Source organism: Hippocampus comes, unplaced genomic scaffold (assembly GCF_001891065.2).
Source record: "Hippocampus comes isolate QL1 unplaced genomic scaffold, H_comes_QL1_v1.1 scaffold463, whole genome shotgun sequence".
Taxonomy (NCBI): domain Eukaryota; kingdom Metazoa; phylum Chordata; class Actinopteri; order Syngnathiformes; family Syngnathidae; genus Hippocampus; species Hippocampus comes.
The window spans coordinates 250,089-264,105 of record NW_017806181.1 but is presented as its reverse complement, the minus strand read 5'-3'; the positions used below and the strand labels follow the sequence as shown (position 1 = coordinate 264,105).

The window sequence follows — 14,017 nt, the reverse complement described above, 5'->3', positions numbered from 1 at the left end:
TGGGGGGCGTTGTTTCGATAGAGGCATGATGACGAGAGATGTAGGCAAGTGCATGGAAGAAAATGGAGGACAGACAAAGAAATGCTGAGCGCGGACAAAGAGAGCAAATCTTCCTCCAGCCAAAATGTGGATGGTTGCCACATCCCCCACAAACGTGCTTCGATTGCAGCCGGTAAACCTCGAGCGTGACCTCGATTTTGCATCTTTAGCAGGGGCATGAGGAGGAGGAGGAGGGAGGGAGGGGGCGATGAAGATGCTTTTCATTCGGTCTTGAAATGAAGCTTTCGGGGATGAATTTCAACGTAGCTTGCATTTCTTTGGAGCTCAAATATGAATCATCCGCACAAAGTCAAAGTGACCGACAGAGAAGGCGCTCGACGTTGGTACGCCTTTCTCTTTCTTTTCTGCTCCTCCTTCGCTCACGAGCGCAATGGCGACATGAGCGGGGCACGTGATTTCTTGGGACCGGAAGCGATCTTGACCTGCTCAGCGATGCTAAGTCAGGCTCGGCTAATGCTAACCAGGAAGGAAGCGGGACGAAGCTTGGTCTCGACGCGCTCGCCGAGGAGAGGCCGCGAGGCGACCGCGAGGACCGCGCGCGTCCCCTCGCGGCCGCTCCTCGCCCGCGGGATGCGGCTGCCGCGCTCGCGAGACAGTCTCGGGAGGCCGTTTTTGCAGCGCCGTCGAGGGCGGAGCGAGCACGACGGCTCGCTTGATTTTTTTCATGCTCGGATGAGCTCGCCTTCTCCGCTCGCGGCGGATGCGGTTGCCGCGGTGACCGGTCCCTCTCTCTCTTTGGAGGAGGAGGGAGGCGAGGGGGGGCGGAGTCAGTCGGGGATACTCTTTGTTCACTTTTGGACGCCAACAGCTGAAGATGATGTTGAAGGTGCCGACCACAAGAAGCGGCTTGCTTGCCGTCCGCACTCAGAGGAGCCGTCCGCCACTTCCGCGGCCTGGTCTCGCGTCAGACCTTCCCCTTGCGACTGCGCTCTCGGCCCCCCGCCCCTCGGGCGCCATTATTGACGTTTCCATCTGCTCTCGCGTTTGACTACAAAATCACTTTTAGGCACCGTAACAACGGCACGCCAATGAGCCCACTTCATTCGGACTTGGAATTAGGACTGCAGCGAGCAAACGTTTGGACACTCCATCACTCTATTGATGATTCCATCACTTGATGGAATCATCAGAGAGAAAATGTATTTATGACAAAAATCTTTTTTGCTTTCCCCCTGATGAACCGATTCTGGTCCCGTACGCTGATGAAAGCGAAGCGAATCAGACACACACACACACACACAAAAGATGATCAAAAGAATTGTCCGCGAATTTGATAATTGATGAGTTTTCGATGACTCGATTCGATGTGGGCCCGCCTTTGCGCCGTCGTTCACGGGCGTCATCACCAATCGGGTGCCCGGGTTGCAACGTGACAAGCGGCCGCCGTCTTTGTGGAATTTTCTCGACGACACGGAAAGAGCTCTTCAAATGCCCCCAGAACCAAAAACATTTGCTCGCCAAATTTGGTTCTGCGGGCGCCGCACTTTGAGGCAAGCGTCCCATCTTCTTGGCGGATCTTTTCAAGCGCCACTCGTCAGCCGATCGGAGGAGGGACTTCCTCGAGCCGCAAAGCAAAGCAAAGTGCGGCGCGGACAGGTGGAGTAAGAACCAAGTTCAAGTCGAAGGCGCTTTCGGAGCAGATTTCCGACAGGCGCCATCGCACGAAAACCTTGACGCCCCACAGAGGCCAGAAGCAGAAAGTCGGCCGGTTTTCCGACTTCTCGCCGAGTCGCACTGGCCTTGTCGCCTTGCCCGGCGCGACGACGGACATCGTTTCAGGTAAACCTCGACACCTTGCCAATGTTTGTTAACTCCTCGCCGCAGGGGGCGCCCCGCCGGGCCCCGGCGTCACCATGGCCGCCGCGGCGGCCTCCTACGACCAGCTGGCCCACCAGGTGGCGGCGCTGCGCAAGGAGAACTCCCACCTGAGGAGGGAGCTGGAGGACAACTCCAACCACCTTTGCAAGCTGGAGACGGAGACCTTCGGCATGAAGGTCGGTCGCCTTGGCCGCCGGCGTCGCGACCTTTGCCGCGACCCGTCAATCACGTTGCCCTTGTCGTGGCCGCCACGCAGGAAGTGCTGAAGCAGCTGCAGTGTCAACTGGAGCAGGAGGCGGGGACTCTGGCCTCGTCGGGACGCGGCGACGTCCTGCGCCAGCTCCAAGGTGTCCGACGCCCGCGCGTCCGCTAAAACGATGACGGCGAGAACGAGGTGGAGCGCCGGCGCCGTCTCCCCGCGCCCGGCTTCAAAAGGCGCATCGGTCGACGGCCGCGCGAGCAAGCCGACGACAAACGGGCGCTCGCGGCGAGCGATGCGGTCGCAGACTTTTTTCCAGCGGAGGCGCTCGGCCGACCAGAAATTGGAGGACACGCGCTGCGGTTTCTTGAAAGCCGAGAACGCCCCCGTCAGGGCGCTTGCGGCCTTTCCTCCACGCCGCAAACGTGTTTTGGCGTCGTGGCGCGATGGGGCCAAGGGACCTCAACTCTTTCACCTCCGTTCGTTCTACCGGAACTTCCGTCAACCACGTTCGACGCCCAAACGTGCCTGCTTTCAACAATCGAAATAATCAAACATATTCTTTTTTGTTTGCTTGTTTTTTTGATTCGTCGACCGGTCAGCGCGTCCGCCTCACAGTGCCGACGTCTGGTGAGGAGCAGCGATTCAGAGAATGCAATGGATGCACGCATGTTTTGTTTTTTGTTTGTTTTTGTGTCGTTGCTGTTGACCAAATCATCCATCAACTTTTCGTCCTAATGTCGGTAACCTAAGAATTAGTCGACAGTTCTTCAGGAAATCTTTACATCATGAAAAAAAAAAAAAAAACACCGAATTAGAGGGCAGCTCCAAACTTTTGAGTGGTCCTGTAACACAGAAGAGAATTGAATATTTGAACATGAAAGCATATCATTCGCTCCGCCGGTTGACGGCTGACGTCAAATCCAAAAGGCGACAGAAGCGCTCGTGGAAGCCGGCCCGGATCTTCGGCTCATTCCGAACCTGCGCGGCGGCACGCACAAAGAGCACGCGGGCCCGATCGTGTCCTCTCTTCGGCGTGGGGGCAACGGCGTTGCTGCCCATCGTGCGCAACGTCTCCCAGGCGAGCTCACGGCGGCGAGGCGGGCAACTCCAGATGTCGACTTGCCTGCGGTGGAAAGACGGTCATGCGAATGCGAACTGATGCCCGCGTACGCGTTTCAGAGCTGCACGTGGACCTGACCAACTACTACGAGCTGAAGCATCAAGGTCACCAGGGTCACCGGTCGCGTCTGCTGGCGGACAATCGAGGAGGTGCGGCGGAGCGAGAGGACCAGCTGGCTGCGCCCCCGCCCTCCTGCCACACCTCGTCCTCTTCTTCGGCTCAAGCCCCGTCTCGCGCCGACGTTTCCTCCTCCCTCGTGTCGCCGCATCACTTCCTGGACGGGGCCCCGCCCAAAACGGCCGTCTTCAGTGGCGCTGACGGGCGCCTCAGCGACCATCACATGAACGAACTCTACAAGGAGAGGTGAGTGGTGAGCGCTCGCTGTTTATCCCATTGAAGATTTTTTTTTTTTTGAGGGTGACAAAGGGGGAGGGGCATCCTTGCCAATGCGCACGGATACCAACATGGCTACAAACAGACAGTAAATGGTCACGAGAGCCCATTTGGTGTTGCCGATTTCACCATTTGCCGGTGTTCGCCGCCTTTCCGACTTCTCCGATGACGAGCTCAAAGAAAACACCAACGAGCAACTTTTCATTGCACACGCCGCGAGCGGAAGGGGTTTTGGTACAAAGGGAGAGGAGCCGGTTGGAAGCCACGAAAGCTCAGCGCTGACGCCGCTCTCGTCCCTCCGCAGGAACCAACTTTTGGGAGAAATTGACCGCGAGGAGCGAGAACGCTGTTGGTACTTCAGCCAGCTGGAGGCGCTGTCCCAGAAGCTCACACACCTGCCTCGCGTTGACACGGTAAACACACACACACACACACACACACACACACACACACACACACACACACGGTACACACACACACACACACACACACACACACACACACACACACACACACACACACGGGTGTGTGTGTGGGCGAGCCAGCCGTGCGTGACACCCGGCCGTCGCGTTTGCTGCAGTTTTCCCGGCAGATGGACTTCATCCGCCAGCAGCTGGAGTTCGAAGTTCAGCAGGTGCGCTGCGTCATGGAGGAACGCTTCGGCAGCAGCGAGGAGATGATCCACCGCACGCAGGTAGCCCAGCGCAAAACGCCCGCGAGCCGCTCGGTCGTCGGCACGCGGCAGCTCGGGTGCCTTGTGTGTGTTGCAGATGCGCGTCGCCCGTCTGGAGCAGCTGGAAAAAGAACTGCAGGAGACCCAAGGGAGTCAAGAGAGCCAACTGCAGGTCTCACACACACGCGCACGCAGGCTCACAAAGGGCTTTGTGTATTTGATGGTGCCGATGTGTCCCTCAGTGTGTCAGTGTTTTTCTCCCCTCGTGCGTACCGTAGTGTTGAATTGTGAGCGGTTGCCACAGAGAGACTCGGGTCGGCCTCGAGCCTCCGCCGCCGCTCTCTTGGAATGCTAACGAGTCAGCGTCTTTGTCGGTGGCGCTCACTTCCCGTTTGCCGGTGATCTCCGCCTTGGAAAAACGAAACAAAACCACAACAACAAAAAAGACGATGCCAATTGCGCCAAACGTACACCTCCTGGATGCGGAAACCGCGCGCCTGCGTACACACAAAGAAACGCAGACGCACAAGCGAATACACAAATGCGCCGCAATGAAAACATCCAAGTCACTGACTTGTATTGCCCGCGTGCGTCCGTGCGTGCAGTTGCTGGGCGCGGAGAGGCCCCCCGTCGGAGAAGCGGAGAGCAACGCGACGGCGGGCGCGGACGGGGCGGCGGACGGCGGCGGCAAGGTAGCCGGTCGGCTCGCCGCTCGCGCTCGCGCGGCAGGAAGCGTTTTTGACGATTGAACGCCGCCCGGCCACCGCAGATGGAGATGGTCTTCTGGCTGCTGTCCATGCTGGCCAACAGAGACAAGGAAGAGATGTCCCGGACCCTGCTGGCCCTCTCCAGCTCCCAGGACAGCTGCATCGCCATGAGGAAGTCCGGCGGCGTTCCCCTGTTGGTCCAGATCCTCCACGAAGAAGCCGGCGGGCCGGGGGAGGCGTGCTGCAGCCGCCAGGCCAAGTCGCGAGCGGGCGCCGCCCTGCACAACATCATCTACTCCCAGCAGGACGAGGGCCAGGCCCGCCGGGAGATGAGAGTTCTGCACATGCTGGAGCAGGTCCGAACTTACTGCGACAGCGGCTGGGACTGGATGGAGAACCACGCGGAGGGCCGTCCCGGTCCGACCGGAATCCTTGGTGAGTACCGTTGGAGGCGGTCCGGCTTCCCTGTCCGTCAACAACACGGAGGATCGACAGCGAGCCCGAGGGCCGTACAAAGTCAAAACGGCGAAGGGTGGGGCTCAGGAACCCCCGCGAGACAAGCCGCGCCACCTCCATCTTTCTCGTTCTCGTCAGATATTCCCGAACCCGTAGACCCTCAGATCTGTCAGGCCACGTGCGCCATCATGAAGCTTTCCTTTGAAGAAGAGTTCCGCCGTGCGATGAACGAATTAGGTGGGTGAAGCATTCAAATGAAGGCGACGGTGAATGCGATGTCGTGGATGAGCTTGCGCTGCCCTCCAGGTGGTCTGCAGGCGGTGGCGGACCTCATCCACTTGGACCAGCAAATGTACGGCATGCAGAACGACCCCATCAACATGGCGCTGCGGCGCTACGCCGGGATGGCCTTGACCAACCTCACCTTTGGAGATGTGGTCAACAAGGTGGGGGCTACCGGAGCACCTCGCCCACACGCGTCCTCCGCTAAAGCTAACGCTAGCTGCGTGTGGGGGGGCCGAGCCGGACGCCTCGTCCGTTACGTTCGAGAAACGACCGATGTTGATTGACGACGAAGACCGTGAGAGCGAGCGTTGTCGTTTCCCCATTCCTGACGCGTTGTCATCCGTTCTCCATCGCCTCCCGCAGGCCACTCTGTGCTCGAGAAAGAGTTGCCTGCAAGCTCTCGTTGCCCAGTTAGCCTCAGACAGCGAGGAGCTCCACCAAGTGGTCTCCAGCATTTTGAGGAACTTGTCCTGGCGGGCCGACATCAGCAGCAAGCGAGTCTTGAGGGACATCGGCTGCGTGCCTGCCCTGATGACGTGCGCCCTGCAGGCCACCAAGGTGAGGACCTGTCGGGTTCGCCCGCGACGGGCGTCAGGCGAGAACCGCTTTTAGAATACCTCTCTCTCCCTCTCTCCCTCTCCCCAGGAGTCCACTTTGAAGAGTCTTCTGAGCGCCCTGTGGAATCTGTCGGCTCACAGCTTGGACAACAAGGAGGCGGTGTGCGCGGTGAACGGCGCTCTGGGCTTTCTGGTTAGCACGCTGACGTACCGCTGTCAGACGAACTCGCTCGCCATCATCGAGAGTGGCGGCGGAATCCTGAGAAATGTGTCCAGTCTGGTGGCCTCGCGAGAAGACTACAGGTGCGTCTGTCAGCTCGTGCGGTCCCGACGATCTTCTCAGGGTAGAGGAGACACGCCCGCGGGGCGACGCTCACCGTGCGCTTCCATGCTTTTCTTCCTCCAGGCAAGTATTGCGAGACCACAACTGCCTCCAGACTCTGTTGCAACACCTGCGCTCGCACAGCTTGACCATCGTCAGCAACGCTTGCGGGACACTTTGGAACCTCTCGGCCCGGAGCCCAAAGGACCAGGAGCTGCTTTGGGATTTGGGCGCAGTGAGCACGCTGCGCAATCTCATCCACTCCAAGCACAAGATGATCGCCATGGGCAGCGCCGCAGCTTTGAGGAACCTGCTGACCAATCGACCCCCGCAGTACAAGGACGCGTCGGTGCTCTCGCCGGGGTCGCGCGTGCCTCCGCTTTACATGAGAAAGCAGAGGGCGTTGGAGGCCGAGCTGGATGCCAAACACCTGGCTGAGACTTTTGACACGCTGGAGAAACGCAATCCCAAGAACTTGAGCTTCAACAAGCAGCTGCGCCACATCGAAAGCCTGGCCAAGGACTACGCGTCGGACTCGGGCTGCTTCGACGATGAAGAGGCCCCCAACGTCTCCTGCAGTCTGGACACCGGAAGCTTCTCCATGCTCTCCACCTATCTCAACAACTCCAACTTGCTACAAAACAGTAAGCGGGACAGCGAACCCGAGCGGGACCCGGACCCGCCTCGGCCGGACCGGGGACAACCGGCATCCGACGAAGCCATGTCCGCCGCCGCCGAGACGCTGGCTAAGAAGATCACCAACGCCGTTGCGAAGATTGACCGATTAGTGGAGGACATCGCCATGCACACTTCCTCCGAGGACAGCTTCAGCCTCAGCTCCGAAGACCATCTGGCCGACTGGCCTTACGGGTCGCCCGAGCAAAACGAGAGTGGCGCGAAGTCGCGCTCCCCCTGCCGTCTCTCGGACACGAGCAGCTCGGCCCGTCGAGAACGCCTCTGCAGGGCGCGTGCGTTACTGCGCCTGAAAAGCGCTCATACGAGCGTGTCCACCGACAGCTTGAACAGTGGCAGCACCAGCGATGGCTACTGTGGCAGCAAGGATCAAGTCAGACCCGCCCCAGACGCCCGGATCCCCCAGAAACGACCCAACCGGCTGGATCTGACCGCGGCTCACCTCGAGCGCCGCAACGTGCAACCCGCTCTCTTGAGTCAGACTAGCCGGGAAGCGATTCCAGAGAGAGATTGCGCGGATGAACAGGACAATATAGATTTGCGGCTCCTCGACTCCGATGCAGTAAAGATCCAGGAACCTCCGGTGCAAACACCCGTGAGCGTGTCCACAAAGGTCTCTTCGGATGTCAGCATGGCCTCCGTCAAACTTTCTCCTTCCTACCGGCAGGTTCCGCTCATTCAGAGTGTCGCCACGCTTGGCGTCGCGGCGACGTCCGTCAACGTTGAGGCCGCGGAAGGCACGAGGAGGCAAGCCTGGGCGCCCACCGCCGTGACCGGAGGCAGCGTGACCAAGTTTTCGCCAATGGCGTCCGGCAGGAGCCCAACCGCGGGCACAATGGAGACGGTCCAGAAATACTCTGTGGAGAACACGCCCATCTGCTTTTCTCGCTGCAGCTCCTTGTCCTCGCTGTCTTCTGGGGACGGAGCACTGGACGGACAAAGCGACAACGAGCTGGAGAGCGACTCCTCGCTTGAAATTATCCAGGCGGAGGACGGAGAGGATGTCCAGAGGGCGGAGGAGGCCGAGACCTTAGAGGATCTGAGTGACAGCCAGCTGCTCCTGACCGACTCCAAAACCTTCCCGAGCAAAGAGACCGATCCCATCCCGATTCCGTGCCCTGCCAAAAGAGAAAAGGTCTTCCTTCAGGGAGCCGCACCGACGGCGCTGGAAGACAGGTCACCGTCCAGCTCTTCTGAGAACTACATCCACGAGACTCCTCTGGTCATGAGTCGCTGTAGCTCGGTCAGTTCTCTGGGCAGTTTTGAGTCCCCGTCCATTGCGAGCTCCATCCAAAGCGATCCCTGCAGCGAGATGATCGATGGAACCGTCAGCCCCAGCGATCTTCCGGACAGCCCCGGCCAAACGATGCCCCCGAGTCGAAGCAAGACTCCGTCATGCTGCGCGGACGCCGGCGGAGGGGAAGGGCAGACGGCCGGTTCGGCGGCTCCGTGGGAAAACAGTCTGCGGACCTTCATGGAGGTCGGCGACTCCAAAGACCGGTTCGACCTGCCCGCCGATTTGGACGCAATGATCTACTTCACCGTGGAAAAGCCCACAGAGAATTTCTCCTGCGCGTCCAGCCTGAGTGCTTTGCCTCTTCACGAGCACTACATCGAGAAAGACGTGGAGCTGAAACTGACGCCGCTCCTCCAGCAAAGCGAGAGGAGCCCGGCTCTGCGGGACGACAATGACCAGGGTCTCGCCCACGGTGAGAGATGCAGTGAAGGCAACTCTGACGATGACATCGAGATCCTGAAGGAATGCATCAATTCAGCGATGCCCTCCAAATTCAGGAAGGTCAGGCCTTCCTTGGTGACCCACATCCCCCCTCGTTTTCGCGGTGCCCAAAAAGCCGTGCGTCTCCCCGTTTACATGATGCTCCCGAATGGCAAAACGCAGCTGTATCCCGGGAGGAGAATTGTCATCCCGCAGAAGGACGTCAAGTTTGACGATTCGTCCGTCACGGACTCGGCCGACGGCACTCCGGTCAATTTCTCCAGCACGACTTCGCTGAGTGACGACACGCTCCAGTACCCGGTCAAGGACTGTCCGGCTGGGCCCGTTTCCAAGCAAAAAATACTCGATGAGGAGGCGAAGAGGATCGAAGACTTAAGAATCTTCTCCCACTTCCACAACGCAAACAAGACGAACTACCCGCCTGTGATTCCGGCAGGCCGCACGAGCAAACACGTCATTTCCACTCAGGAGGTTCTGATGCAGAGCAAGGAAGTGGCGGACAGAGTCGCCAACCAGAGGAATCGCGAGCCTTCTCCCAGCCACCAGAAGAAGACGAAGTGGCCGGGGCCCGCCGGGAAGCCGCAATTGCCCATTATAAAACACGAGCCAGAGGGTAGCGCCGCTCAAAACAGAAACGCGGTGCAAACGTCACAGTCTTGGCAGGAGAGCAAACATTTCTACCAGGACAAAACCAAACTTGCCAGCAGAAGCCACGCGAGGGAAGCCAGCAGGAATTCTCTGTCGCGAAGCATGAGCAACATCGGCAGGACTTGGACTTGTCAAGCAAAGCCCAGAGGCTTTCACAGGATAAAGCAGAACCTGGTGACGGACGACTCCCCTGCCTGTCACTCGCTCAGCTCCTCGCTGAGTTCCCTGAGTGACGCGGAGTTTGAGGACCACAGATTCAAAGCCCAGCAGATTTGGTACAAGAACAGACACAACGCCAGCCTGAATACGATGCGGCAAGCCAAGTCCTTGGCCGTCCACGGCCAGTTTGACGAGCGCAGCTCTCCGAGTTCTGTCAGCGTGGACTCGGAGGACGACCTCCTTCAGAGGTGCATAACTTCCGCCATGCCCAAACAGAGGCGGAAGGTGGCCGGCAGGAAGAAGAAAGCGGAGAACGGCCAAAAACAAGTGCCGAAGGCCTCAGAGGTCTGTCACGTGGATGAGGACAGCGACGACCCGGCGTGGGATCAAGACTCGGACCTGAACAGCGTGGAATGGCGAGCCATTCGAGAAGGCGCCGACGCTGTCGTGACTGGACTGCAAGCGGCCAAGTCTCAAGACCTCTCCTCCGAAGAAAGTGAATCCGTTTTGTCATTCATCTCAACATCCAGCTTTACCCCCAAGGAGAAGAAATTTGCGAAAGACAAGAAGGCCAACAAAGCTCTGGACTTTGCGCAGCGCAAGCCGGTGCCCAACTTGCCGGTGGTTTTCAGAGGCAGAACGGTCACCTACACGCCAGCGAAAGAGCCGGCTCCGTCGCAAATACCTCCGCCCAGGAAAGTATCCGCCAAAACAGATGCGCCGAAGAACCCGGGGCTGGCTCAGCACAGGTCGAAGAGCCTTCACCGACTAGGAAGACCAAAGGACATGGAGCTGCACTTGCCAAAAAGGAGCTCGACTCCACCTCCGCGGATACCAAAGAGCTCCTCCTCCGGCTCATCGCAAAGTTCTACGCCGTCCAAACATTGTCAGAAGAACCTCACGTCGCCGACTCCGACAGCGAGCAGGCCTATCCTGAGAAAGGGTGGCACGCCATCGACCGGCCCGCCTGCCGGTAGCCCCCCAGAAAGAAAGGGACGCTCTCCCGTGGTGAACAGGGTTCAAAAAACACCACCGCCGAAGACCCAGAAGTCACCGGTCAGGATACCTTTTATGCAGAATTCGGTGAGTGCGGCCAGACCTCTTTCACCTCTGGTCACCAACCAGGCTACGGGTAGACAAAACCAGCGCGGCGGCAATCGGGTCCTCCCTCCTCACCGATCTGATCTGGCCAGGATGGCATCAGCCCGTTCGAGCGCTGGCGAGTCAGACTCCAACGGATTCTTGAGGCAGCTGACGTTCATCAAGGACTCAAAGAGCGGACTAAAACGGGACTGCGCGCCGCGCGTCCCACCGTCCCGATCCCAGAACGCTTCCCCCCACCGGGCGGTTCCGGGGGCTTCGGCAGTCTTCCTTTGCTCATCCCGCTGCCGGGAGCTGAAGGTGGCTGCCCAGCCCCCGAGCAAGACGGCAGGAAACGGTGCAGGACAAGCACGGCGAGTCCAGAGACCTCAGCTGGAGGCCAGGAGCACCGGCGGGGTGACCTCTAGAGATCGGACCCCGTCTGGAAGAGGTCCATCCAGGAGAACCAGCTCCGAAAGCCCCAACAGAGCGGCTCAACGAAACGCTCCAGGCAGAGTTTGGGGGGAGAGACAACTACGACAGGACCAAGAAACGTTTAAACGGCACGCGTCATCTCCGAGTATAAACATCCTGAGCCGAGTGACCAGCCGTTCCTCACTCCGTTCATCGTCCTCTGACTCAAGCGGACGAGCCAAAAGCGAGGACGATACGAAGAAGAAAAGTCCGAGATCCCGTCTGAGTGACAGGGTCACCTGGAGGAGGATCAGGGATGAAGACGTACCGCAGATCTTGAAAAGCACTCTGCCGGCCAACGCGTTACCACTGGTGCCCTCCCCCGACGGGGCCAAGCCGCCACTGGCTTCTCTGCCGGGGAAGCTGCCGACTATTCTTCTGGCCTCGCGCAGTGTGAGCGACGCTACGGTTCAGACGGAAGATTTCTCCCACGCCAAGATCAACTTCGGCCCCGCTCCCACCGCCGAGTCGGCGGCAGCGATTCCGGAAGATGCGGCGGGACGAGCGCTACTTAGGAAGTTTAGCGCCACCGCCGGGGGGAACTTTCAAGACGGAGACTTAGACGGCACCGCCTCGACCCGAAAGCCGGACGGGCACATCGGCGGAGCCGTGCATTTCCGCCAAGGATCTCCGAGCAAGGCGGCCAGAGTTTCTCCGTTCAATTACATCCCCAGCCCCGCGGCGGCCCCGCAGGAGGCCCAGAGCGTGGAGGCTGACCACAAGACTGAAAGCCAAAATCAGTCGTAGATGTTTGATGAAAGACACTTTGGAGAGTCCTGGACACGACCTCCCCTCGCCTTCACCTCTTTTGCTTCGACGCCCCACCGCATCCCATCTTCGACTATGTCCGCGCTACCAGAGGTATTGAGAGGGGGGGCAACGTGGGGCTTTTAGGCACCCGCCCATCCCGGACATTTTGTCCTTGTTTTTCTATGTGCGGAATAATCATGGCTTGCTCGAAAAGTTGCAGAAGAAAGCAGCAAAGTATGCAAACCTCAACGAGCCCAAACGCGTCCAACTCTTCTCGCCACAAACACGGGCAGATGCTCTCCATCGGTGTTCGCACCGTGGTCCTCAACCATTCGATTAGCGACATGCAAAGGGCTAACGGCAAAGCCACATACATGCCCACGCGGTGATTTAGTATTTGCGCAAGAGCATCGTCATGTTCTCAGTTGATTGACAGGAATGAATAGTGCAGCCGTGACTGTGTTCCCCTCATCAGGTGTGTAAATAATAGTGAGAATAATAAAAATACAGCAGGAAAAAAGACAGCGTGCTGATGAATTGGCTGATGATGGCGTGAAGGCATGCAAATTGGCCAAAGTGTTTCCGGATCCATTTAGTGTGAAGGAATCCACCAATCAACCAGTGCCAGGTCGGTGACTGAAGTACATCAAGAATATGTCTTCCTCGTACAAGCTGCTCGCATTTGTATGGTTTTAAGTGTTGAACGTGTGTCACATTCGGGTCTTGTTGCCAAATCTCTCCTGCTCGTGTGTTAGCTTTAGCAGCTGCGGCTAACCCGTATGTCTCGTTGTTTTTTTTTTGCTGAACAAGAAGATGGAAGAAAGCGTGTAAGCCATTGTTATGGCAAGAAGACCTCATCAAAGGGGCAACCTAAACGAGCTGGGCATCAGAAAATGATCACATTGTCAATTTGCGAATAGCAGGACGCCGAAGTCGTATTTGTCATGTATTTACCCAATAAAAAGTCTTCGGCGTGCACGTGACTTCGATTACTGGCTGCGGCGCGTACGCACGGATCACTTCCATATGACGTATTTGATCACACGTCAGGCTTCCAGGTGCGTTCAAGGGGAACCCCCTATCCATTTTTTTTTTTCATGCAGAAATACATTTTATGTGCCGCCACTGGTCTCAACGCGGCACTCATATTAATGTTACGTTCGTGGAATAAGAATTGAATCGAGGAATTCATCAAGTTTCAACCCTCTCCGGGGGCCGCCATGTTGGACAATATCGCTCTCTGCTGTTGACCACAATTCATCACAACCGCTCTCGGTCTGCCATTGCTCGTGTCACGTCAGAAAGCCGGAAAACAGGCAAGAACGCCGCAAGGACGAGCGCTGCTACGGGTTGATGATGGTTTTTAGTCCAACTTACTTCACTACGTTACCATACGTGGGTATTCTGCTCACCTGTTTTCAGGGACTAAGTTTGGCAAATTGGCAACGCCAGTGCGAGAGCAGATGTGACGTACAATTCTTGCGTCATGCTTCATCAAAACCATGAGCTGCACACTTGACATACTTTGCTCCACAACGTCGGCAGATAAAAGTTTATAAGTGATCCGACCTACTCGTGAAGCCCGTGACAGTTGCTTTAGGCCTTCATAATAACAAACGGTAAAGGCACGCGACAGGCGCAACACTGTCACAAATCCGTACGTAGTATTACGGCCAATTTCCACTTTTCCCATTTTCTTGGCTCGTTCCGTCGCACACAACGTCGGCAGATAAAAGTTTATAAGTGATCCGACCTACTCGTGAAGCCCGTGACAGTTGCTTTAGGCCTTCATAATAACAAACGGTAAAGGCACGCGACAGGCGCAACACTGTCACAAATCCGTACGTAGTATTACGGCGAAATTCCACTTTTCCCATTTTGT

At 57.8% G+C, this 14,017-nt stretch overlaps 1 protein-coding gene across 1 annotated transcript; it reads left to right on the top strand.

Moving 5' to 3' along the window:
- The first annotated feature begins 23 nt into the window (after nt 1–23).
- Nucleotides 24–13,110, top strand: apc2 (APC regulator of WNT signaling pathway 2). Its single transcript, XM_019855800.1, has 14 exons — nt 24–172; nt 1,885–2,054; nt 2,135–2,225; nt 3,260–3,563; nt 3,898–4,006; nt 4,174–4,287; nt 4,364–4,438; nt 4,872–4,958; nt 5,036–5,408; nt 5,568–5,666; nt 5,736–5,875; nt 6,078–6,272; nt 6,360–6,574; nt 6,678–13,110. Exons 1-14 carry the CDS (start codon nt 82–84, stop codon nt 12,130–12,132), a joined length of 7,518 nt encoding a protein of 2,505 aa, XP_019711359.1. The 5' UTR covers nt 24–81; the 3' UTR covers nt 12,133–13,110.
- The last annotated feature ends 907 nt before the right edge of the window (nt 13,111–14,017 follow it).